The 26,931-nt window shown below is 35.9% G+C and overlaps 1 protein-coding gene across 1 annotated transcript in view; it reads left to right on the forward strand.

Moving 5' to 3' along the window:
• COL19A1 (collagen type XIX alpha 1 chain) overlaps positions 1-26,931 on the forward strand; it is a 350,833-nt gene that overhangs the window by 135,225 nt on the left and 188,677 nt on the right. The window contains exon 13 of the mRNA XM_040473872.1: positions 23,026-23,079. Coding sequence (XP_040329806.1) covers positions 23,026-23,079 — 54 coding nt within the window. The remainder of the gene's footprint in view (positions 1-23,025; positions 23,080-26,931) is intronic.

Here is a 26,931-nt window from a genome sequence, read left to right on the forward strand (position 1 = left end):
TTCTGGTAGTTTCTTCTTAAAAGTTCATGAAAAATATATATGCAGAGTATGTGGAGATACCCCCCCCCCATTTTTTTTTTACTTGATACTTTAATGACAGTTTGGTTGGGTTTATACTTCTTGGGACATTCCTTGTTCTTCAGGGACATTTTAACCATTGGTGTACTATAATTGAATATTGAATGTTGCTGTGGAGTTATCTGAGACCAGCCTAAAAACCTTTACCATAGGAGACTGATAATTCTCTTCACTTTAAAAAAGAAATTAATTTAAATATAATAACCAAATGTGTAATACCAGTTTCATATAAGAACTAGTAGCATTTAGGGGCACCTGGGTGCCACAGTTGGTTAAGTGTCTGATACTTGGTCTCAGTTCAGGTCATGATCTCACAGTTGGTGAGCTCAAGTGCCACATTGGGCTCTGTGTTGATGGTGCGGAGCCTGTTTGAGATTCTGTCTCTCTTTCTGTATACTCCTCCTTTGCTTGTGTGCTCTCTCTCTCTCTCTCTCCCTCTCAAAATAAATAAACATAAAAAGAAAAAAAATGGTAGCATTTGAGGGAAATTTTTGTTTGGATACAATTTGAGTAAGTATAAAAAGTCTCCCTACCTAAGGATTTGGGGTCAAAACAAAAAATATACTTCAAAACATGTCTTTTAGATAAATAATTATTTCCTTGGGCATTAAAATACCTGAATTCTTCACTATTAAAATTATGGTAGTACAAGGTTAAAGGTTGTTTAGCCTCATTCTTGTTGTGTGGGATGGTTTCAGCATCTTTAGCTTAGTGAGTCCATTTGTAGCCAGGTTCTATCAGTGGAAGAGATGCTCAGTAAATAAATGGAGATTGACTGATGCCAACATGGAGGTATTATAATAATTTCTTTACTCCTTCCTCTGAATAGAAACAGCCTTCCTGACATTCATATTTCCATGGTCCAATGTGAGTTCATCATCATTAAAAAAAGGAGACAGAGGATAAGAGAAGACTCAGATTTTGCATTTAGATCTATTAGAGAGATAGTTTAATCAGAAAAATTAGGACCCGTGAAACTGAGTATAGGGAGTGGAAAGTAGAGACATGGAATCTCAGTTCTCTTCATCATTGCCAAACATCTTGGAAAGTTCCTTAAGCATTTAAACACTTCTTTCTCTGCAGAATTGTAAAAATTTCCCTTATTTCAAAAACTTCACTTAAAAAAAGTCTCTTCTGGGAGTCTTTGAAAGTTTAGGCCATTTAAAAATGTATATTATTAATTTTCTTGAGTTAATAGCCATTATGGTCTAGCAGTGTGTATAATATACATCAAGGGACATCTTAAAAAGCATATTATCATAAAATGCATATTTAAGGACTTTCTACCTTCATAAATTGAATTTAATAGATTATAACAACTCCAGTGGGCCCATTAGGGTCTTTGGAAAACACAGTTCAGGGCCTTGTTAGAACATATATCCTCTTCATGTCATACATATTCTACTTATAGGGAGTTTGCTCTAGTAGCCTAGAGCTTGAATATGTTTGTCTTGCTTAGTTAAGAAAAATAAAAATTGAAAGGTAAATTTTTTCAGCAACATAGGCAGAAAGAAATTTTTACAACTAATTACATTGTTTTTCATTTCAAATATCATACATAAAAAAGTGTCAATTGAAAGTGATGGCTGCCAGAAGTTTTTAATACAAAATTACTATGTATTAAAAAAAAACCCTCCTTTTACATGTCAGAAAGGGTGTGTGAGGGTATATGTGTTTCAGTTTAGGATGCAGTTATTAATTGTTACTTATCAATGGATATACTTTAATGAAAAAATCCAGTATAAAATATATCCAGTGTTTTTCATATTGTTGTCTGCAGGCTGCCTACATCAGAATCTCCCGGGTGCTTAAAATGCCTGCTCCTGAGTCCCACCATAGATTGACTGGATCAGAAGTCATGTGCCTTGGGAGTTTGTATTTTAATCAACTCCTCAGAGATTCTCGCACAATAAGTAAAATTTGAGAGAAGTAGTTATTTCAATCTATAAATCTATCCACTTAAGGTAGTAACACCTAGAGTCCTATCTGGACTGAACTCTGGCTATAGAGTCTAACTGCAGCGTGTATGCTAGGACTCCTTAAACATTCGTCAGGGAATACGTATTTTGAACCCAGTCCTTATCTGCACTACCCACTTTGGACGTCTGCAAGAAGCCACCAAGTTTTGTCGTTCTAACACTGAGTCACTGAGCTCTCAGTCAGTGGGAGCAGCCAGGAAATTAATATAGAATAGAGATTTGAATGTAGTTATCCATTAGAAATCCTCTCCACGACTAGGACTTTGGACATTTAAAAAAAAATTTTTTTTTTGACAGTTCCAAATCAAAAGGCACCAGCCCAAAGGTGTCCATTCAAGGCCTGTGGATGTTCAGCAATAATCAATTTGTATCGCCAAGACACCACTGGCTTCATCAACACAAAACACAACAAAACAAAAACCCTCAATCATGATCTTTCATTTTATAGTCTTCCTCTGAAATGGAAGTATAAAAAGAATTATATTATTAAGTAATAACTGTATCTGTAAACTAGTTTTTCCCATTTTCCCTCATTTTAGAAGTGCAAACAGTAGTATCTTGACCCAGGGAAAATTCCACTTCTCTGTGGCCCAGACACAAGGCTTATACTGAAAGAAAATTCATTTACTACTGAGAAACAATAACTCTGATGGTTGAGATAAATTTAAAACAAATGCCATGCTGATGGCTTGCAGTCCTTGAAAGGATTGCCTGGTTACTGGTTTCATGAAGAGAAAAGTGGTTGTAACACAGTCATCTAGGGGAGCCTGGGTGGTTCAGTCGGTTAAGCGTCCTAGTCTTGATTTTGGCTCAGGTCATGATCTCACAGTCATGGGATCAAACCCCATGTGGGGCTCTGCCTTGATAGTGTGATAGCATGGAGCCTGCTTGGGATTCTCTCTCCTTTCTCCCTCCCGCCCCCCCTTCTCACACTCCTCTCTCTCTCAAAAATAAACAAATAATAACATTTAAAAGCTTTTTAAAAAAACCACACAGTCACCTAGAGGTGCTTTTATGTGCTTGTGAGGTTTTCTCAAAATTAGAGAGGTAAGCTGTGCCATTTGCACCGCAGGTCCTGCATTCACTGGCTTCTAAGGCTAGGAGCTAACAAAATGCTTCCCAGCTGTGCTTAACTGCCTTGTGGGGTTGGTTCTTGATTGTTGATAAGGATCCCCAGCTGTGCTGGCTCAGGAGCCCTCTGACTAATAGTCTCCTTCCTCTGTAGAGAACCCCTACTGGAATAGAGTTGTTAATACCATAAAAGTGGTATAAAAATCTAGGCAAGTAGTGGGCTTCCTCAGCCCAAGCTTGCAGTAAATGGAAAATGTGAAAAGTTTGAAATGAAGTATGAACATCGAGTTCTGACATGGGAGGAATAAACTGAATCAATAAAAAAGGTAATTATTTGGATCTTTAAAGCTTAAACTAAATAATCTGAATCATATAGGTTCTGAGTAATACACGGAAATGGTTTGCTATTAGCCTTGCTGTAAGAAACAGATCTTTATGTTAGCTTTTAGAGAAGTTTTTAAACTTAAATTAAAAATGATTTAAACATGGGGCACCTGGGTGGATGGCTCAGTTGGTTAGGAGTCCAGCTTCGGCTCAGGTCATGATCTTGTGGTTCATGAGCTTGAGTCCTGTGTCGGGCTCTGTGTTGACAGCTCAGAGCCTGGATTCTGTTTCGGATTGTGTGTCTCCCTCTACCCCTACCCCACTTACGCTCTATCTGTGTGTCTCTCTCTCAAAAATAAATAAATAAATAAACATTTTTAAAAAATGAAAGGATTTAAATGTGCAAAAGTGCAGCATTCTTGCACTTTTCTTTCTCCATTCCTGTAGTTTCATTCCCACTTAGCTGCAGCCTTACTTATCAGTGATTTATTAACTTAGAGGCAGGTAAAAACTTACCTGTTACCTCCTGTTTCCCATACTGCCTAGACCTGACTAACCATTCAATAGTGAATCATGACTCTATCACTATCTGAATAATATAGGCCAGAAGATAAGGATAGTACAGTCTAAAGTAGGATTCTATGTCTGAATTGTCTGAGAATGGTCTTCTGTCCTCCATTTCAAGTTTGCTTTAGAGATTTGTCTTTTCCCTGTTAGTTGGTTCCCAGATAAGACAGTAAGAAAACAGGGGCGCCTGGGTGGCTCAGTTGGTTAAGTGTCTAACTCTTGATTTCAATTCAGGTGATGATTTCATGATTCATGAGTTCGAGACTCACATAGGGCTCTTCACTGACAGTGTGGAGTCTGCCTGGGATTCTCTCTCTCTCTCTCTCTCTCTCTCCCTCTCTCTCCTGTTCTCTGTCTCTCAAAAAGTAAATACACTATAAAAACAATTTTAAAAAACAAACAAACCATCCTCACTGCTGGTAAATAAATGTACTGGGATCAGTTTGGGAGATCCAAACACTGCTTATGACAAGACTTCTAGTGTTTCTTGTATCTTTTCGTAAATCAGACAAGAGTGTTTCCCGAGTTCTGTGCTAGATGCTCTGGAGGAATTTTAAAAAAAACAGAAAACAACATCTGTGTCTTAAGAGAGTCCTAATACTGTTGGGGATTCAAACCAAAGTACTTCCCCTGTTTCTTGGCAGTTTGATTTGTCATAATTTGGCTCTCCTCTCTCAGGGGGATGATTCTCAAATCTGTATCCTGCACCTGACTTCTTTTCTGGAGTTTGGTCTACTTTACCCAACTACCTCCTAGACCTGTCATCCCAAATGTCTTTTTTGTTCCTTTGATTCAGTATGTCCAAAGCAAAACCCTTCTTTCCTCTCACGTCTGCTTCTCTTCCTGCATTTGCTCTTTTCTATTTGTGAAGACATCACTGTCCTTCCAAGCTTTACCCAAACTCCAAACTTGTAATTTTTGTTAACTCTTATTTCTCTCTTATCTCTTGCTTCTGTCCCATGTCATTTCTCATACCTCCTTTTCTTTTGCGTTCCCATGCTATTAAACTAAGCTCCAGCCTTCCATGCTTTAGCCTAGATGGATGGAGCAGCTCCTAACTGAATCCCTGCCTCTGATCTCTGCTATCCCAGTGCCTGTCCTACATGTCCAGCTCCATTAATCTCCACATTTACGGTGTCAGTCTTCTGCTTGAAAAGAATCAGTGGCTTACTAGTGGCTACAGGAGGATGTCCTGACCTCCCTAACTTGCCCTTCATGATCTTTCACAACCTAATCATGCGTGACTTTCCAACTTCATTTCATAGCATTTCTCTTGTTCAGAATCCTGTGTTTTACCCAAACCAGCAAGCTTGCTGGTCCTTAAAATTGTGCCTTTACTTTTACCTTTATCTTATTCTGAAATAGCCTCTTCCATTTCTTTTGATCTAGATTTTGCCTAAAACATTCCAATAATTATCTTGCCAATAATTAAGTCCAGAATTAAATATACACTAAAGTTTAAGAATCTGAGCTTTGGAACATGACTGCCTGGGTTCATACCCTAGCTGTGCCACTTATTAGCTGTGTCAGTAGTAAATGATTTTTCTCTTTATATCTTGCTAACTCTAATTAAGAACTCCCAGTAAAGTTTATAGAAGATTTTATGTCAAAGCAAGCAAAGAAGAAACCTCTCTGGTCCATGCATCCTAGTCAGAGAAAGAACAAGTTAGAGACTGCCATGGGACCAGTGAGTCACTGGACCTAGCAGTTGAGATTCGCCTGTGATGACTGTGAAGAGTTTCCTCCTAGATTGTAATTCTCACCGGATCCCAGGCAGCAGCTGCAACAGACTGAATTGTCTCTCCCAGATGAGAATAAAGTTTCATCTCCTTTCCTCATCAGCAAAATGAAATGAAATGGCTCATTTTGAAAAGGGGCTGAAATATTATTGCAAACATTGCTATAATTTGGAAAATTTTACACTAGGACACAGATGATTTGGCGATTTTGAGAATTCATTCTAGATGGGGCACCAGTTCCAAATCAGCCTGAGAAACTGTCATTTAAATGCCATTATTTTACTCAAAATTCCTCTTGATGATATTTCATTCACAAGACATTTGTGGGAGACCTACTATTTGTTTCTGCCTGTGTGCATCTGAGAATGGGCAGACCAGTCAAATGATTTGGAGAAATGGGCCTATATTAGCATATCTTACATCCTGCTCGTTCTCTTGCCCTGCCCATGCTTTTTCCACCTCCTCAGATATCACCTTAGGCCTGGCTTCCCTGAAGAGACATCCTCTTGGTATATCATATTACCCAGGATTTATTCCTGCTATGTTGCCTCTTTCCTTTTTAAAATCAAATGTTCTCTTTCTCTGACTGACTTATTTTGCTTAGCATTATACTCTCTAGGTCCATCCAATATCATAATGATGTCACTCATATGTGGAATTTAAGAAACAAACAAATGAAAACGTAAGAAAGAGAGAGAAAGGAAGAAACAGACTTTTAATTATAGAGAAAAAACTAATGGTTGGGGGGAGGGATGATGGGCTGAATAGGTGATGGGGATTAAGGAAGGTACTTGTGATGAGTATCAGGTGACGAATGGAATTATTAAATCACTATACTGTACACCTGAAACTAATATAACACGTTAACTGTCTGGAATTAAAATAAAAATTTATAAAATAAGAGTGGGGGGAAAATCAAATCAAATGTTCTCCCTCCACCTCTTCCTCTTCTCAGATAATCTGAAAAGAACCTATGTCTTATTGTTTGTCATTCCTAATGTAGTGCCCACAATTTTAAGCAAAGTGTGAAGGGTGAGATATGGCATACCATCTTGCCAACATGGTGCATTGGGACCATTGCAGTGGATGCATTAGTTTACTGTTATTTGTTAGTATCTATAGAACTCATGATAACATTACATTGAATGTGTCCTTTGTCCCTGTACCAAAAAATCAATTTCTCTGAAGCTTGGAAGTTCTGACACTACATTAGCAAACATGAACACTGCCTAATAGATTTCCCAAAGGTCTCACTTTCTACAAGATAGGCTTGAATTCTAGACTATACAAATGTTAATTGGGTGGCTTTCCTGCAGCAATTAGCCAAGTTGACTGACGAGGCAAAACTAGGGAAACTTAACAATAGCTGACTTGAATTTATGCAAAAACAGCTGTTAGTTTAACCAGAATTATGCCATTGATTAGTTATCAAATCAAAGATAAGATCACTTCTTGCTATTTTGAGCCCTAAGGATCTTCTAAATTCTTTAATTATACTAACATTTTGTACCTAAGATTATTCTGAGTAATGGACAATAAGAAGATCTTGGAAATGGTTTGTGATACATCAGTGAGAGTGTTTCATGAAAGAGGATTGCTCTTAATGTATGAAATTAAATTCATAATCTATAATTATTAATCTATCTACATTTTTAGTTACTAAAGGAAATTGATATAAGCTGATTTCGTAGAAGTTATTTTGTCAGATTAAGTTTTTTCTCCCCCTTGGAGAGATAACTTAATTAGGTTTATGTCACAAATACAATTAGGTGAGTAATCTTGACTGTAATCCATTTAGATAAAAGAATTTTGAACAACTTGAGACATAAATACATTTATCAAGACAGTCTCGAGACTTTTAAAGCAAGGGCATTGGTCTCAACACAAAGTTGTTTCAGCCTTACTCTGTTCATACTAATGGCCTTATGAAGTCTGATTTTAAAAGAATCTGGGTGAATGCACCTTACATATAAATTCTTTTATCTCAGCAGTGCAACAATGCTAATTAGGGTAGCTTTAGAAGTTATTTACTCTAATCATTTAAAAATTCAAAAGGCCAATAATGGCAAAAACTTATGTAGATTCACACAGTTGTAAAGACAGATGTGTGATTAGACTTGAGCCCCCTGTTTCCAAGCACCAGACTCTGTTCACCAGATCACAGTTAGAACCTTAAGCTCTGGCTTGGCAGTTTTTGAAAATCTATCATGTTTCTCAGTCTATATTTAGCTTCCAGAAACATAATCAGTTAGGCACTTCTGTGTCATTATCATCATCAATAACAACAAAGCAATAAATTAATATCTATTGTAAGATATATTAACATGATAAATCTTAATCACAGGTACCCTTTAAGTTAGAAAAGGATTTTTTTATTTACAAAAGTTCTGTTTTATAACTTCCTTTCATTAGTTAATATACATATGTGGATTAGTAATATACATATGTGTATATATATATATGTAATTTTCAAGTTTACAACATTTAGGCAAAGGGGCTTTACTTAAAATGATATTCCTTAACTTACTGGTTCTTAATAGTACATAGAAAACAAGACATTTTAATGGTTTAAATTACTGAAAAGTTAACTGTATCGTAAATTTATGTAAAACCTTTAAACTTTTATAATTTACAAAGGAAATGTGTTTAAATTGTTTCTGATCTATATCAAGTAGATTACTTTCATAACAATAAACCAGAGAATAACACAAATCAGTCTCCACATTAAATTAATTTTGTTAAGAGTTTTCACTGACATCTATTATATATATAGTCAGTATTATATATATGTCACATATACAAAATATAAAATACACTTATAGAGTAGGAGGATAATTGATAAACTACATGCATATGTAGGGGAATTCTAAATAATCCCAGCAGAGGAAGATGAGAAAGGCTGAAAGAGTAAATGCATTCTCCATTCTTCCCACCTATTGATCAGAAAAGGGTGAAAGCCTTGCATTTGAGCTGCTGGAACACAACTTCTATCCAAAGCCCAGAATGGTGACTAAACTTTCAGACACGGGATTGATCCTAAGGAATCCAGTTTATATGCAATTTATGGGAGTCCCAGGAAGAGGGGAGAGAGATAAACAAGACAGAAATAAGAGCCAAAAACTTCCCAAGTTTGATGAAAATTATTAGTATATTGATCCAAGAAGCTCAATAGATCCCAGATAGGATAATAATAAAGAGAACCAATTGTAGACACGTTGTAGTCAAACTGCTGAAAACCGAAGACAATTAGTAAATTATGAAAGCACCAGGAGTAAAAACAATTAATCATGTACATGGAACCACAATGAGAACAATGGCTAATGTCTTCAGAAATCGTGAAGACCAGAAGGCAATAGAATGACATACTCAAAAAGAAATTGTCAATTAAGAACTCTATATCTGGTGAAACTGCCTTTCAAGTATGAAGACAAAAATAAAGACATTTCCAGATAAAAATAAAATAAAAATAAGTTATTTTCTAGCAGATATGACCCACCTGAGTGACTAAAAGGAGTCTTTCAGACCAAAAATCCAGAGGAAATAATGAAAAGCACTGGAAATTGTAAATATATGGGTCAATGTAGTAACTCTGATAGATATTTACATGTTTTTGTATAATATATAGATTATATTCTCTATTAATTTTTTAAAAGCCTATTTTTATTTTTTATTTTTTTTAATATTTTTTAATGATTATTTTTGAGAGAGAGAGAGGCAGAGTGTGAGCAGGGTAGGGCAGAAAGAGAGGGAGATACAGAACAGGCTCCAGGCTCTGATCTGTCAGCACAGAGCCCAGTGTGGGGCTCTAACTCACGAACTGGGAGATCATGATCTGAGCCAAAGTTGGATGCTTAACTGACTGAGCCACCCAGGTGCCCTAAGAGCCTATTTTTAAAAATTTTTTTAATGTTTATTTATTTTTGAGAGACACAGTGCAAGCAGGGGAGGGGCAGAGAGAGAGGGAGACACAGAGTCCAAAGCAGGCTCCAGGCTCTGAGATGTCAGCACAGAGCCCGATGGGGGGCTCGAACCCACAAACTGTGAGATCATGGCCTGAGCTGAACTCAGATGCTTAACTGACTGAGTCACCTAGGCGCCCTGTAAAAGCCTATTTTTAACACAAAACTTTAACAATGTACTATTAGGTTTATAACATACGGTTATAACACATATCATATATAATGTATATGGCAACAATAATATGCAGAAAGGGGAAGAAAATGGAGCTGAATTGGAGCAAAGTTGCCATAGTTTACTGAAATCAAACCAGTGTTCACTAGAATAGATGGTGATAAGTTAAAAGTGCAAATTGTAAGTGCTAGAGCAATTACTTTTTAAAAGGATAAATACTCATAAGAGAAAACTAAAATAGTATGCTAAAATATTTTGTGAACAAAGTGAAGGCAGTAAAGAAAGAACAAAGGAATGAAAAAGATGACACATACAGAAATTATATAACAAAGTGGAAAATATGTCTAACCCAATGTCACAAAGAATTTCTTCTATACTCTACCATTTTTTAGTTTTGAATTTTACATTTGAGTCTAAATTCCATCCAAGTTAATTTTCACATAGGGTGTGATTTATGGACCAAAGTTCATTTTTACACAGATATCCACCATACCAAATATTACATTAAAATCTTATCTTAAAGTCATATGGAAATACAAATGACCTGACATAGCCAAAGCAACTCTGAAAACAAAACAACCAAACAAAATCTGAAGGACTAATGTTACCTGTTTTCAACATTTATCATAAAGATAATCAAGAAAGTTAGTGTTCATTTAAGTATAGACACATAGACCAATGGAAAAGAATAGAATCCAGAAATAATTCCACATATATACGACAACTTATTTTCAAAAGATGTACTAAAATAATTTTCAACAAACTCCTGGAACAGACATTCATGTAAAAAAATAATTTTAATCCATATCTCCCACATTATCCATACATTTACATTTATCCATTTACATTTATCTATAAATAACTAAATTTGTTTATAAACTCAGAAATGATGCTAAAAGGAGAATTCACAAAAGAAAAAGTTGATATATTAGAGTTTATCAAATCCCTCTGAGATCAAAGTAATGGAGCAAATAACTTGAGATGATAGGAAGAGTTTTTTGACCATGTGAAAGTCACATATGTCCTCTGAGTTGGGAATTTATCATCAATAAATGGGGATGACAATATCCACCTCCTAAGGTTATTGCTAGAATTAAAGTGGGCCCTTACTATGTATAGCATTTGGCACAGAGTCTGACATATATGAGTTGTATAGAGTAGAAGCTAATTACCATATTTTATTGAGATTATCTATTGAAATATTAGTGATGTTAATACCTACATTGGGGATAATGATGGATTAATTCAAACTCTGTAAAAGGGTTTCATTACTTACCTAATGTAGTATTTTGAATACAAAAGCACTACAATTTTGTTTGGAAGAACATTAACTTTTGGTAGTTTTTGAAGATTCACCAAAGAATGGGTACTAAAAAAATCTTAAATGTGATCTAATATACATTATCCTCTTTCCTTTGGTTGGGATTGCGTTTAAGTTTGCTTCAGACTAGAATGATTTATTGTATTTTCAAAGAAACTTTAGAGATGTTCTGTTGGCTTTGTTTTTGAATCTTTTTTGCTTTTAAACTTATCCAAACACTAAGAAATGATCTGGATGCATTTACTTTCTAACAACCTCCGATATCAAATGAATTTTCTTTAATTCTAGTTTAAATCTTTAATACTACAGTTTTGTTTTTACTCAATTTCTTCTCAATGGAGAAAAAGAGAACAGCTGGTTACTATTGTCAGATTTCTTTTGTTTGGGATTTATTAAGTATGCAACCCTTGAATATCTTTCCTTTTTTTCCTGTTTGCATATACAACTGACACTGCTTTTTTCTGAAGGATGGTAGAATTTACAATGAAGAAGCTTTTTTTTCTTTAAGTTTTTATTTAAATTATAGTTAGTTAGCATATATTGTAATATTAGTTTCAGTAGAATTTCAGCAGAATTCAGTAGTAGAATGAAAAGGAGTGTTCATCACATGTCCTCCTTAATAACCATCACCCATTTAACCTATCCCCTCACCCACCACCTCCCTTCCAGCAACCTCAGTTCTCTATAGTTAAGAGTCTGTTTTATGGTTTTCCTATCTCTTTCCCCCCACCATGTTCATTTGTTTTGTTTCTTAAAATCCACATATGAATGAAATCATATGGTATTTGTCTTTCTCTGACTGACTTATTTTGCTTAGCATAATACAGTCTAGCTCCTTCCACATTGTTGCAAATGGCAAGTTGTCATTCTTTTTTATGGCTCAGTAATATTCCATTGTATATCTACACCATATTTCTTCATTCATGAGTCAAAGGACATTTAGACTTTTTCCATAATTTGGCTAATGTTGATAATGCCCCTATAAATATCAGGGTGCATGTGTCCCTTAAGTTCAGTATTTTTGTCTCCTTTGGGTAAATAGCTAGTAGTGCAATTGTTAGATCATGGGGTAGTTCTATTTTTAACTTTTTGAGGAACCTCCATACTATTTTCCAGAGTGGCAGCACCAGTTTGCATTCCCACCAACAGTGTAAAAGGGTTCCAGTTTCTCCATATTCTCCCCAACACTTATTGTTTCCTGTGTTGTTGGGTTCATCCATTATGACAAATGTGAGGTGATATTTCATTGTAGTTTTGATTTGTTTTTGTTTTTATTTTTTATTTTTTTAAATTTACATCCAAATTAGTTAGCATATAGTGCAACAATGATTTCAGGAGTAGATTCCTTACTGCCCCTTACCCATTTAGCCCATTCCCCCTCCCACAACCCCTCCAGTAACCCTCAGTTTGTTCTCCATATTTGAGTCTCTTCCGTTTTGTCCCCCTCCCTGTTTTTATATTATTTTTGTTTCCCTTCCCTTATGATCATCTGTTTTGTCTCTTAAAGTCCTCATATGAGTGAAGTCATATGATTTTTGTCTTTCTCTGACTAATTTCACTTAGCATAATATGCTCCAGTTCCATCCACATAGTTGCAAACAGCAAGATTTCATTCTTTTCGATTGCCGAATACTCCATTGTATATATATACATCTTCTTTATCCATTCATCCATCAGTGGACATTTGGGCTCTTTCCATACTTTGGCTATTGTTGATAGTGCTGCTATAAACATGGGGGTGCATCTGTCCCTTTGAAACAGCACACCTGTATCCCGTGGATAAATGCCTAGTAGTGCAATTGCTGCGTCGTAGGGTAGTTCTGTTTTTAGTTTTTTGAGGAGCCTCCATACTGTTTTCCAGAGTGGCTGCACCAGCTTGCATTCCCACCAACAATGCAAAAAAGATCCTCTTTCTCCGCATCCTGGCCAACATCTGTTGTTGCCTGAGTTGTTAATGTTAGACATTCTGACAGGTGGAATGTGGTATCTCATTGTGGTTTTGATTTGTATTTCCCTGATGATGAGTGATGTTGAGTATTTTTTTCATGTGTTGGTTAGCCATCTGGATGTCTTCTTTGGAGAAGTGTCTATTCATGTCTTTTGCCCATTTCTTCACTGTATTATTTGTTTTTTGGGTGTTGAGTTTGATAAGTTCTTTGTAAATTTTGGATACTAACCCTTTATCTGATATGTCATTTGCAAATATCTTTTCCCATTCGGTTGCCTTTTAGTTTTGTTGATTGTTTCCTTCACTGTGCAGAAGCTTTTTATTTTGATGAGGTCCCAGTAGTTCATTTTTGCTTTTGTTTCCCTTGCCTCTGGAGACGTGTTGAGTAAGAAGTTGCTGCGGCCAAGATCAAAGAGAGGTTTTTGCCTGCTTTCTCCTCAAGGATTTTGATGACTTCCTGTCTTACATTGAGGTCTTTCATCCATTTTGAGTTTATTTTTGTGTGTGGTATAAGAAAGTGGTCCAGGTTCATTCTTCTGCATGTCGCTGTCCAGTTTTCCCAGCCCCACTTGCTGAAGAGACTGTCTTTATCTCATTGGATATTCTTTCCTGCTTTGTCAAAGATGAGTTGTCCATACATTTGTGGGTCCACTTCTGGGTTCTCTATTCTGGGTGATCTGGGTGTCTGTTCTTGTGCCAGGACCATACTGTCTTGATGATTACAGCTTTGTAGAATAGCTTGAAATCTGGGATTGTGATGCCTCCTGCTTTGGTTTTCTTTTTCAGGACTGCTTTGGCTATTCAGGGTCTTTTCTGTTTCCATACAAATTTTAGGATTATTTGTTCTAGCTCTGTGAAGAATGCTGGTGTTATTTTGATAGGGATTTCATTGAATATGTAGATTGCTTTGGGTAGTGTTGACATTTTAACAATATTTGTTCTTCCTATCCAGGAGCATGGAATATTTTTCCATTTTTTTTGTGTCTTCTTCAATTTATTTCATAAGCTTTCTATAGTTTTCAGTGTGTAGATTTTTCACCTCTTTGGTTGGATTTATTTCTAGGTATTTTATGGTTTTTGGTGCAATTATAAATGGGATCGATTCCTTGATTTCTCTTTCTGTTGCTTCATTGTTGGTATATAAGAATGCAACTGATTTGTGTGTGTTGATTTTATATCCTGCAACTTTGCTGAATTCATGAATCAATTCTAGCAGTTTTTTGGTGGAATCTTTTAGGTTTTCCATATAGAGTATCAAGTCATCTGCGAAGAGTGAAAGTTTGACCTCCTCCTGGCCAATTTGGATGCCTTTTATTTCTTTGTGTTGTCTGATTGCAGTGGCTAAGACTTCCAATACTATGTTGAATAACAGTGGGGAGAGTGGACATCCCTGTCTTGTTCCTGACCTTAGGGGGAAAGCTCCCAGTTTTTCCCCATTGAGGATGATATTAGCATTGGGTCATTCATATATGACTTTTATGATCTCGAAGTATGCTCCTTCTATCCCTACTTTCTTGAGGGTTTTTGTCAAGAAAGGATGCTGTATTTTGTCAAATGCTTTCTCTGCATCTATTGAGAGGATCATATGGTTCTTGTCCTTTCTTTATTGATGTGATGAATCACATTAATTGTTTTGCAGATATTGAACCAGCCCTGCATCCCAGGTATAGATCACACTTGGTCGTGGTGAATAATTTTTTTAATGTATTGTTGGATCCGGTTGGCTAATATCTTGTTGAGGATTTTTGCATCCATGTTCATCAGAGAAATTGGTCTATAGTTCTCCTTTTTAGCAGGGTCTCTGTCTGGTTTTAGAATCAAGGTAATGCTGGCTTCATAGAAAGAGTTTGGAAGTTTCCTTCCATTTCTATTTTTTGGAAAGTTTGAAGAGAATAGGGGTTAACTCTTCCTTAAATGTTTGGTAGAATTCACCTGGAAAGCCATCTGGCCCTGGACTCTTACTTTTTGGCAGATTTTGATTACTAATTCGATTTCCTTCCTGGTTATGGGTCTGTTCAAATTTTCTATTTCTTCCTGTTTCAGTTTTGGTAGTGTATATGTTTCTAGGAATTTGTCCATTTCTTCCAGATTTCCCATTTTACTGGCATATAATTGCTCATAATATTCTCTTATTATTGTTTATATTTCTGCTGTGTTGGTTGTGATTTGTCCTCTTTCATTCTTTATTTTATTTATTTGGGTCGTTTCCTTTTTCTTTGGGTTTTATTTGCTGTTCTTTTTCCAGCTCCTTAAGGCATAAGGTTAGGTTGTGTATGTGAGTACTTTCTTCCTTCTTTAGGAAGGCCTGGATTGCTATATACTTTTCTCTTATGACCGCCTTTGCTGCGTCCCAGACGTTTTGGGTTGTGGTGTTATCATTTTCTTTGGCTTCCATATACTTTTTTAGTTTCCTCTTTAACTTCTTGGTTAGCCCATTCATTCTTTAGTAGGATGTTCTTCAGTCTCCAAGTATTTGTAACCTTTCCAAATTTTTTCTTGTGGTTGATTTTGAGTTTCAGAGCATTGTGATCTGAAAATATGCATGGTATGATCTCGATCTTTTTGTACTTACTTAGGGCTGATTTGTGTCCCAGTATATGGTCTATTCTGGAGAACGTTCCATGTGCACTGGAGAAGAATGTATACTCTGCTGCTTTAGGATGAAATGTTCGGAATATATCTGTTAAGTCCATCTGGTGTAGTGTGCCATTCAAAGCCATTGTTTCCTTGTTGATTTTTCTTTATTAGATGATCTGTCTATTGCTGTGAGTGGGGTGTTGAAGCCTCCTACTATTATGGTATTACTATCGATGAGTTTCTTTATGTTTGTGATGAATTGATTTATATATTTGGGTGCTTTTACATTTGTCACATAAATGATTACAATTGTTAGGTCTTCTTGGTGGATAGCCCCCTTGATTATGATATAATGCCCTTCTGCATCTCTTGATACAGTCTTTATTTTAAAGTCTAGATTTTCTGATATAAGTATGGCTATTCTGGCTTTCTTTCGTTGACCATTAGCATGATAGATGGTTCTCCATCCCCTTATTTTCAATCTGAAGGTGTCTTTAGGTCTAAAGTGGGCCTCTTGTAAACAGTATATAGAAGGATTTTGTTTTTTTATCCATTCTGTTATCCTATGTCTTTTGATTAGAGCTTTGACGTTTAGAGTGAGTACTGAAAGATATGAATATATTGCCATTATGATGCTTGTAGAGTTGGAGTTACTGGTGGTGTTCTCTGGTACTTTCTAATCTTTGTTGCTTTTGGTATTTATTTATTCATATGTGTATATATATGTATGTATATATACACATATATACATGCATATATATGTATATATATGCATGTATATATGGGTTTTTCCCATCTTTTCTCCCCTCAGAGAGTCCCCCTTAAAATTTCTCACAAGGCTGGTTTAGTGGTCACAAACTCCTTTAGTTTTTGTTTGTCTGGGAAACTTTTTATCTCTCCTTCTATTTTGAATGACAGCCTTGCTGGATAAAGAATTCTTGGCTGCATATTTTTCTGATTCAGCACACTGAATACATCCTGCCACTCCTTTCTGACCTGCCAAGTTTCTGTGGATAGGTCTGCTGCAAACCTGATCTGTCTTCCCTTGTAGGTTAGGGACTTTTTTTCCCTTGCTGCTTTCATGATTCTTTCCTTGCCTGAGTATTTTGTGAATTTGACTATGATATGCCTTGTTGATGGTCGGTTTTTGTTGAATCTAATGGGGTCCTCTGTGCTTCCTGGATTTTGATGTCTGTGTCTTTCCCCAGGTTAGCAAAATTTTCTGCTATGATTTGCTCACATAACCCTTCTACCCCTATTTCTCTCTCCTCCTCTTCTGGGACCCCTATGATTCTGATGTTCCTTTTTAATGAGTCACTGATTTCCCTAATTCTTAAATCATGCTCTTTTGCCTTTCTCTTTTTTTCTGCTTCATTATTCTCTATAAGTTTGTCCTCTATATGGCTGGTTCTCTGTTCTGCCTCATCCATCCTTGCCGCTGCTGCATCCACCCATGATTGCAGCTCAGTTATAACATTTTTAATTTCATTCTGGCTATTTTTTACTTCTTTTATCTCTGCAGAAAGGGATTCTAATCTGTTTTTGACTCCAGCTAGTATTCTTATTATCATTATTCTAACTTCTGGTTCAGACATCTTGCTTGTATTTGTGTTGGTTAAATCCCTGGCTGTCATTTCTTCATGCTCTTTCTTTTGGGGTGAATTCCTTCTCATTGTAGTTTTGATTTGTAGTTCCCTGATGATGAGTGATGTTGAGCATCTTTTCCTGTATCTGTTGGAGATATGTATGTCTTCTTTGGGAAAATGTCTATTCATGTCTTCTGCCCATTTCTTATTTGGATTATTTTTTGGGGGGTGTTGAGTTTCATGAGTTCTTTGTAGATTTTGGATATTAACCCTTTATCAGATATTTAATTTGCAAATATCCTTTCCTATTCTTGAAGGTTGCCCTTTTGTTTATTGTTTCCTTTTCTGTACAGAAGCTTTTTATCTTGATAAAGTCCCAACAGTTTTTTTTGCTTGTGTTTCCCTGGCCTCTGGAAATGTATCTAGTAAGAAGATGCTATAGCTGATGTCAAAGAGATTGCTGCTTGTGTTCTCCTCTAGGATTTTGATGATTTCCTGTCTCACATTTAGGTCTTTCATCCATTTTAAATTTATTTTTGTGTATGATGTCAGAAAGTTGTCCAGTTTCATTCTTTTGCATAGAGCTGTCCAGTTTTCCCAACATCATTTGTTGAAGCGACTGTCTTTTTTCCATTGGATATTCTTTCCTGCTTTGTTGAAGATTAGTAGACCACATAGTTGTGGGTTCATTTCTGGATTCTCTATTCTGTTACACTGATCTATGTGTCTGTTTTTGTGCCAGGGCCATACAGTATTGATTACTATAGCTTTGTAATATAACTTGAAGTCTGGAATTGTGATGCTTTCAGCTTTGCTTTTCTTTCTCAAGATTGTTTTGGTTATTTGGGGTCTTTTCTGGTTCCATACAAATTTTAGGATTGTTTGTTCTAGCTCTGTGAAAAATTCTAGTGGAATTTTGATAGGGATTTCATTAAATATGTAGATTGCTTTGGGTAGTGTAGACATTTTAACAGTATTTGTTCTGATCTACAAGGGAGAAGTTTTACAACTCATCTAGTGCTAACATATAACCTGATGAATTAATACTGGTAAAACATGAATTGTCAAGCAACATTTTTTTTTAAGTTTGCTTGTTTGTTTATTTATTTATTTATATATTTATTTCAATTACCCATCACCCACCCTCTCCTCCCTCCCACCCCCCATCAACCCTCAGTTTGTTCTCAGTTTTTAAGAGTCTCTTATGTTTTGGCTTCCTCCCTCTCTGTAACTTTTTTTTCCCCCTTCCCCTCCCCCATGGTCTTCTGTTAAGTTTCTCAGGATCCACATAAGAGTGAAAACATACGGTGTCTGTCTTTCTCTGTATGACTTATTTCACTTAGCACAACACTCTCCAGTTCCATCCATGTTGCTACAAAAGGCCATATTTCATTCTTTCTTATTGCCACAAGTAACATTTCTTTTGTATTCCTTATGGTGAATTGTCTGATTTGTTCTATGCTCAGTTACCAGTTGGATATTATTCTTTTCCTTATAAATGATCAAAACTCTTTGCATATTAATAATGTTAACTATTAAGCCACCATATGATACTTTTTCCCATCTTGTCATTTTCCTTTTAGTTTAGTTTATATTTTTTTCTTACAAGTTTATAATTATTATTTTGTCAAATATATTTTTTCTATTATGATTTTCTTCTTTTGGTTCTATACTTAGAGGCACCATACTCACCATAAGCTCTGAGCTATGTTCACTTTATATTTTTTCTGTTCCTTTAATATTTTTATTTTCAAGTCAGCTCTTTAACCCATCCAGAATTAAATGCATGATTGCACATTTATTCCCAATGAAATTTATATTGTTCATTATAGCATATTGTTTCAGTCTGTTGTAACATTTCATGTCTTGAATCTGTTGCATATATATTCATAATATATAATGTATCAGTGGTTCTCAACTGAAGGTAATTTCATCTTCTGTGGAAAATTTGGCAATATTTAGAGACATTTTTATTTGTCAGGACTGAACATAGACAGGCTGGGGGAGAGACTGACTACTGGCCTCTAGTGAGTAGAGGCCAGGGTTGAGGTTAAACATCCTACAATGTACAGGATAGCCCTCACAGCAAAGAATTGTCAATAATGCCAAGATGAAGAGACCATCATATAGGTGAAGGAGTGGGAGAGATCTATTGGGTATCATTCTTCTCCCAGTTACAAAATCACCAATAGTAGTATTACCTGGGCCATATTTCTGTTTCCTGCTCTGAGAAGCACTTGAAGAGACTTTGCCTCATGCTTTGCAGAAATCCAGATATACACTGAATTTTTTTATCATCCCTGGATGGTTTCAAAAACAAATGAGCTTAATAGTTTTAGAGCACAGACCCTGGAGCCGTGCTGAGGCAGGTTCTACCTCTTATTAGTTGTGTGACCTTGAGCAAGTTACTTAACCTCTCTGTCTTCGGTTTCTTCATCTGTAAAGTGAGAGTAATAGTCCTATCCTTATGCTGGATTATCACAGAATTATAAGATGCTTAAAGTAATGCTTGACATGTAGTAAACATTATAGAAGGATTTGGTAACAATGAAAAAGCAAATGACTTGGGTTTTTTTGTGAACCACCTTATTTGATCACAATGGCCTGTACTTGCTTTTTTTCTTAATTTAATTTAATTTAATTTAATTTAATTTAATTTAATTTTATTTTATTTTATTTTATTTTATTTTATTTTATAAGAGAGGGAAAGAGTTCACAAGAAGGGTGTTGGGAGTGGGGGAGAGGGACAGAGAGAGAGAGAGAGAGAGAGAGAGAGAGAGAGGAGAACCTTCAGCAGGCTCTATCCTCAGTGCAGAGCCCGATACAGGACTTGATCCTACGACCCTGGGATCATGACCTGAGTCAAAATCAAGAGTCAGATGCTCAACTGACTAAGCCACCCAGGCACCCCTGTTATTGCTTTTTATATAATTATACTTTTTAAAATCCATTGTAGATTTTTGCCAGTGATCAAATTGAAGCAGCATGTTTCTTCTTTACCCTTCTGGAACATCTCTTATCCTCTTGCCATGCAGCATAAACCCCATCAGATCATCAACTCTGTTCTCTCTCTGATTATTATTTAACTTTTATTACCTCTATCAAGGTTGCAGATTTCCTTATAGGCACATATCTCTTTAATATGTAGAGTTGTTTATTTTTCCTCCTGTGAAAACCATTAATTTTGAATAAAGACTATATTCATTCTGAGTTACATTCTGAAAGTTAATGATGATATCTTTGGAATTATATTGTCTCCTTGTGCCAAAAATTTCAATTCATTCTATTAACATGTGCTGAACACATATTATGTCACCATCTAGACACCATGTTGTCTCTTATCCCCTTACTAGGTAGATATTTTCTTCTGTGTATTTCTGAGTCTCTTACTTCCTATTTTGCTTTCTGGCATATATGACATCTTCTAGAACAGCACTGTTCAATGGAATTTTCTGTAATAACAGAAATGTTCTAATCTGCACAGCCCAATAGTGTAGATACCACTGAGCACTTGAAAGTGGCTAGGGCAACTGAAGAACAGAGTTTTAAATTTTATTTAATCTTAATTAATTAATTTTTTTTAAATTTTTTTTTCAACGTTTATTTATTTTTGGGACAGAGAGAGACAGAGCATGAACAGGGGAGGGGCAGAGAGAGAGGGAGACACAGAATCGGAAACAGGCTCCAGGCTCTGAGCCATCAGCCCAGAGCCTGACGCGAGGCTCGAACTCCCGGACCGCGAGATTGTGACCTGGCTGAAGTCGGACGCTTAACCGACTGCGCCACCCAGGCGCCCCAAATCTTAATTAATTTAAATGTAAATCACCACCTGGGGCTAGTGGCTAACACATTGAACAGCACAGCTCTAGAGCATTTCCTCATTTCCTCACCCTTCCATTTTCAGTTTAAAATATTCAGCTTGGGGCGCCTGGGTGGCTCAGTCAGTTAAGCATCCGACTTCAGCTCAGGTCATGATCTCACGATTTGTGAGTTCAAGCCCTGTGTTGGGCTCTGTGCTGACAACTCAGAGCCTGGAGCCTGCTTCAGATTCTGTGTCTCCCTCTCTCTCTGCCCCTCCCCCACTTGTGCTCTCTCTCTCTCTCTCTCTCTCTCTCTCTCTTTCAAGAATATATAAATGTAAATTTTTTTTTCATCTTTATTCTAACTTAAACCTATTTCACTCAATGTACTTGTATATAGTTTTGTTTATCCTATATATTATGTATATTTCTTATACTCCAGTAATCAAATTAATTTTACTTCATATCCTGTGTTTTCAATATAGTAACAATACATAGTCTTAGATAATTGGGACTGCGCATGTGTATTTCTGTTAGTAGAGTATATAATGCATTATCTTGTAAAGTCAGGTGCTTTCTTTTCTTTAGTTTTTGTTTCGGATAAAAATAATAGTGTTCATTGTAGGAAAACAATGAAGAACAGCAGAATAAATTGAGAATAAAAATCATCCTAGTGGCACAAAGCAGAGGTTACTACTACTACTACTACTAATACTACTAATACTTCACACACACACACACACACACGCACACACACACACACACACACACACACACACACTGTGTTATGTGATAGACTGTGACATGGATGAGTTCTTTATATGCATAATATATTCTTTTATTTTTAGATATTTTTACTAATTATACAGATAATACATGTGTTTTGTTTTTAAAAAATTGAATACAAGAGTATGCTGAAGGAACAAAATCACCCATAATCACAGAATCCATAAATCAACCACTTTTACTGTTCTGGTTTGAAACAAATATTTGAAACAAAATATTGTTTCTAAGTTCCATAGTAGGTGGATGCATAGGCTGGTAGGCAAGTAGGTAGCTAGAAGGGTAGATACATAGCCATTTAATTTTTTAAAAAAATTATGCTACAGATATGCAGCATTTGCTAATAAATGTATCCATCCTTCAGATGATAATCAAACAAAAATATGTGTCACTATGGATATGTGTTATAAACAATAGTATTAGTGGCCATTTTGAACATTTGTAACTAAAGTAATAAGAATAGAATAGAAAAGAATAGAATAGATAGAAAATAATAGAATAGAATAGAATTTGTAACATGTATTCACTGAATTTGTCAATTCCTGGTGTCTTACTTTTTACAGCATAAGAATTTTTAAATACTATAAAATAAAATTCACAAATATGATTTTAATGGCTGCATCATATCCCATTGTATCTATATACCATAATTTATTTAATAGTTCCCTATTACTGGACATTAGGACGTTTCTCTTTTTTTTAGTATTATAAATAGCATTGCACTCTTCAATTTAGTGCCTGAAACTTTTCATCTCTGATTATTTCCCTAGGATATATTCTTAGAAGCAAAATTGCTGGACCAAATTAAATGAACAGATTTAAAATTCTTGATACATATTGCCAAATTGCCCTCCAGAAAGTTCTTTGTTGCTTATAGAAGAAAATAAATAATCCTTGTTCTATTTCTACCGTTTAATCATTTTTATGCAGCCTTTCTTTGAACCTTTAAACTTCTCTTTGGTTTTAGGACTCAGAATTGTTTTTTAATAAATGTTTCTTTCAAGGGATTAGCAAAGTAATCACATTGTTGTAAATACCTAAACAATGTAACTCTCTTGTTTTTTCTTAGTAAAGGATCTCAGGATATAACATTTTTCATTATATAAATTATTTCTTTCTAGGGTGAACCAGGAGAAAAAGGAGATCCAGGTCTGGCTGGCATTAATGGACAAAATGTAAGCCGAACTGTTTTTTTTTTTCTTCTTCTAATATTCTGTTTACATTTTGCCACTGAAATGTGTTGACTATCTAATGGTATTAAGACTTTACTATCAGTGACAGAACCAGCCACAATCAGGGCAAAATCAAGAATCAAGACAATTTTTTACATGGCTCAGTAAAAGCTCTGTGTTTTTAGTGTCACTATGGGTGGCCTCTTGCCTTTTTGTATTATGTGTCATCCTTAACAGTGCTTTCTTTTTTGTTGTTTTTGGGTTGCATTTTTCTAGTCTTCCTTTCGCTGTCTTTTCTCTTCCTATATACATTTTCATATGGCCCATGTTATTACCCAGTCACTCTTCATCTTACACCAAAGCTCCATCCACTGAAGGTTCTGCATGGGTAGGATTGAAATGATGAAAAGAAGGGGAGAAGGGGACAGAGACTTGTGTATGTGTGTTCTAGTTCATCTGGAAGTCCTAGCATCTCCTTTTCCTTCCCTTAAGACAACAGACATTCCCCCCCCCCCACCCCTATCCCCCGAGCTTCACTTTGATTCTTATGATGAAATTTGAAGGTTATCCCAAATATGGGTTTTCTCTAAAATATAGAATAATCTTCTGGTCTTCAAAATCACCATTTATTATAGATATTCTAACTTTACTGGGGAAAGTGACCACCATGAGAATTATTTTTTCCTAGCTTTCTTTTTCCTCTTGCATAAAAATGTTTTAGAAAAGTTCTAGAAAGCTATACTACTTGCTTTGTGGAAAAAGAAAAATGAAGCTAGATTTGGTCCCTAATGTCTTAGATGTGTTATGAAACCATCTTATATGCAGTAGATCACTACGGTGGGAAGGGAAGCTGATCATTACAGTCCCTGGGGCTTGTGGACAAAGTAAGAGGGATACCTGAGTATGGGAAGGGGTTTTATCCAAAAGAGAAATACCCCAGGAATTAACCCTAGAGTCAACACTGGGTTAAGGTTCTGACCCCCGCTGCTTTACTCTCTTGTTTACTTCTTGAGAAACCCCATTCACATATTTCATATGAGGGTCATTCTTAATCCTCTCCCCTTTGAAATGATTTTTCTATATGAGAGAATGGGAAAACTGGTGCTTAGGGCTTGTAGCTGGAGTGTTCTCTGCATCTTCTCTAGTTCCTTACAGTGCATCAAGACACTGGATGTCACAACTGTGGGCCCATACATTTAAACAGAACCTCTGATTCACCTCCCTTCCCTACTAGTGGAGGTACCTGGTATCAGAGTAAGAGTTCTCGAGTGGAAAGCCAGAACCCACTGTGTCCCAGTTGGATCACTGGCTGAGAAAATCACTTCTCCATCTGTAAAGGATGGGTTTAGAATACATTCTCAAGTCCTCATCACTATGATGTCCTATCATTTTACACAAAGAGATTATTAAGATTATGAACTTGGAAAGCATAATAAACATAGAAGCATTCATTTAGGTTTTGTAATATTCCTGCTGCATGTAAGGAGATGTAGGGATAACAAAACAGAATATAGCTGGAGCCAGAGTATGAAAAGTGCTGTATGTAAGGATGTTTGCCCTTCCTCCTCTGAACACATGGAGGAGAATTCATCTGAGCTGTGTTTAATGAAGATTAGTGTCACAGTGTGTTCTATAAATTGGATCATATTGGGGCCTTTGCCTATGTTTTGTTTTTTTCTGTTATACTCTTCATGAGATCAAAGACCATTTCTTGGAATCCCCAGGACTTTGTAAATATTTGCAGTTAAGTTCTCAAGAATTATTTTCCAAGTTTTAATTTTAAAAACTGAGAAAGTATTATAATAGTCTAAAATATAAGTAATTAGAGCCGAAAGTAGGATAACAGAGGTTGATATTGCAGTTGTAAAATATATGCAGTTTGTCACTTGACATCATTGAAAACGCAAAAATAGCTCAAGATTTTGGCCATTCATTATGAGAACAATGTTATCTTGTGAAAAATGTAGGAGTGTCGAAAGAAATTAATGATAGTGTTACAAAAGAAAACCAAGCTGCATGCATGTGGGCTCTCTGAGAGAGAGGAAAAACACAAAGATTTTTAGAAGTTCATTAAGATAACATTGGAATTGAAATAGAGAGGGACTTATCCAAACACTTCAATGAAACTTGGAGATTTGAGGTGTTGGAATCTGAAATCTATTTACATTAGCTTAGAAATTTGGAAATTTTTCTTACAGTGTCTGAAAGTAAGGTGATTTGGCTTGGCAGATGTAATCAATTGATAAACACATATATTTTGTTTTTTGTTTTGGGGTTTTAAAAAATTTTTTTAATATTAAATTTTTTGTCAAATTGGTTTCCATACGACACCCAGTGCTCATCCCAACAGGTGCCCTCCTCAATGCCTATCAACCATCAATGCCCAATGCCCATCACCCGCCCACCTCCCTCCCACCCCCCATCAACCCTCAGTTTATTTTCAGTTTTTAAGACTTTTAAAAACTGAGGATAAACACATATATTTTGAGTGCCTACTACATGCCCAGTGTTCTGGCAGCTGTGGTCGGATTTCCAAACCTGATTAAGACCAACCTGTTAAGAGAGTACATAGTATAGTGGGCAGTGTGACCTTTCCTCTTTGAGAAGGATTTTGGAAGAGTTCTTTGCATGCCCTCAATCACAGGGGTGTCATTTCTTTAGCACCATAATTGTTTAATGTAGCTCATTAGGTACATCATAAAGCAGGACAAAGCACATTAACTTTTCTCACTTGGTTACTTAATTAATATGTAGATGATATTATTTTCCCTTCCTCAGTTTTGCCAGATATTCAGGAGTCATGACTAAGGAGAAATAAGAAAAAGTAATGGAAATTCTCCTTTTGTCCCCTCTACTCTCACTAAGAGTGAAGAATTCAGTGCTCTGCTATTGCATCATTGATGGTGGTATTGTTAATGTGTTATCGTTCATAAACTGTTTCCACAAGAATCTGAAATTTGATCCTTTCTCTAGGTTTATGGGCTAGCCAGAGCAAGGGGTGATAGCATCCCTATTTTCAGAGGCAAGAAATAAAGGTTTGGGAAATTAAGCGACTTTTTTTTTTCTTTTAGAAAATGGTGAAATCAGCTTTTAACCCTACATGTTTGACCGAAAAGTCTCTTATTTTCCCACTAAATCATGCCACAGTTGTCATTGCCTATTTTTCAATGCTAAGATAAACTGACTCTGCAAATTAAAATCATTCAGCATTTATGACAGTTCACTCCGACTTTCAATAAGCACAGGTACACATTCTTAGAGAATGCAGGGCATTATATTAGCGATTTCAATTTGAATTAAAGTCAAGCCATGATGGGGATTCTAACTTGAGAAACATTCTGCTGGAATACAGAGTGAATAAACCCAATGGGCCAGCTCACTCCAGCTACTTTCCAAGTCAAAGAAATTTGGAAGAATTTAGAAACGCTACTAAATTCAAAAGGCCAATGTAATGGTCTTTATTCTTGCATATCACAAATATCTTGATGTAAATGTATCTTTTAATAATTTCTTCTGTGCTAGCTTTGCCAAAAAATGGGCAAGCTCACTTTGGAAAATATGAACCTGATATAGAGGGAAATATTCAGCAGTTCAGTCTTTCTCGGTAGGACACTATTGGCATTCTGGGTAAGACAGTTCTTTGTTATGTGGGACTGTCTTGGGAGAGGAGAATTTTAGCATCCCTAAGGCTCACCAGCTAATGTAGCAGCTCTTAATCATTAGGACAAGGAAATTCTCTGATATCTTTCTAAATGCATCCTTGGTAGTATAAGTGCATGTAAACTTTGGATTGATCTCCAAGGTATTGGAGCATTGGACTAAAGTTATTGAATTAAATACCTGCTCATATTTCCC

This window comes from Herpailurus yagouaroundi, unplaced genomic scaffold, assembly GCF_014898765.1.
Source record: "Herpailurus yagouaroundi ecotype Mexico unplaced genomic scaffold, PumYag 139, whole genome shotgun sequence".
In the NCBI taxonomy this organism is placed as follows: domain Eukaryota; kingdom Metazoa; phylum Chordata; class Mammalia; order Carnivora; family Felidae; genus Herpailurus; species Herpailurus yagouaroundi.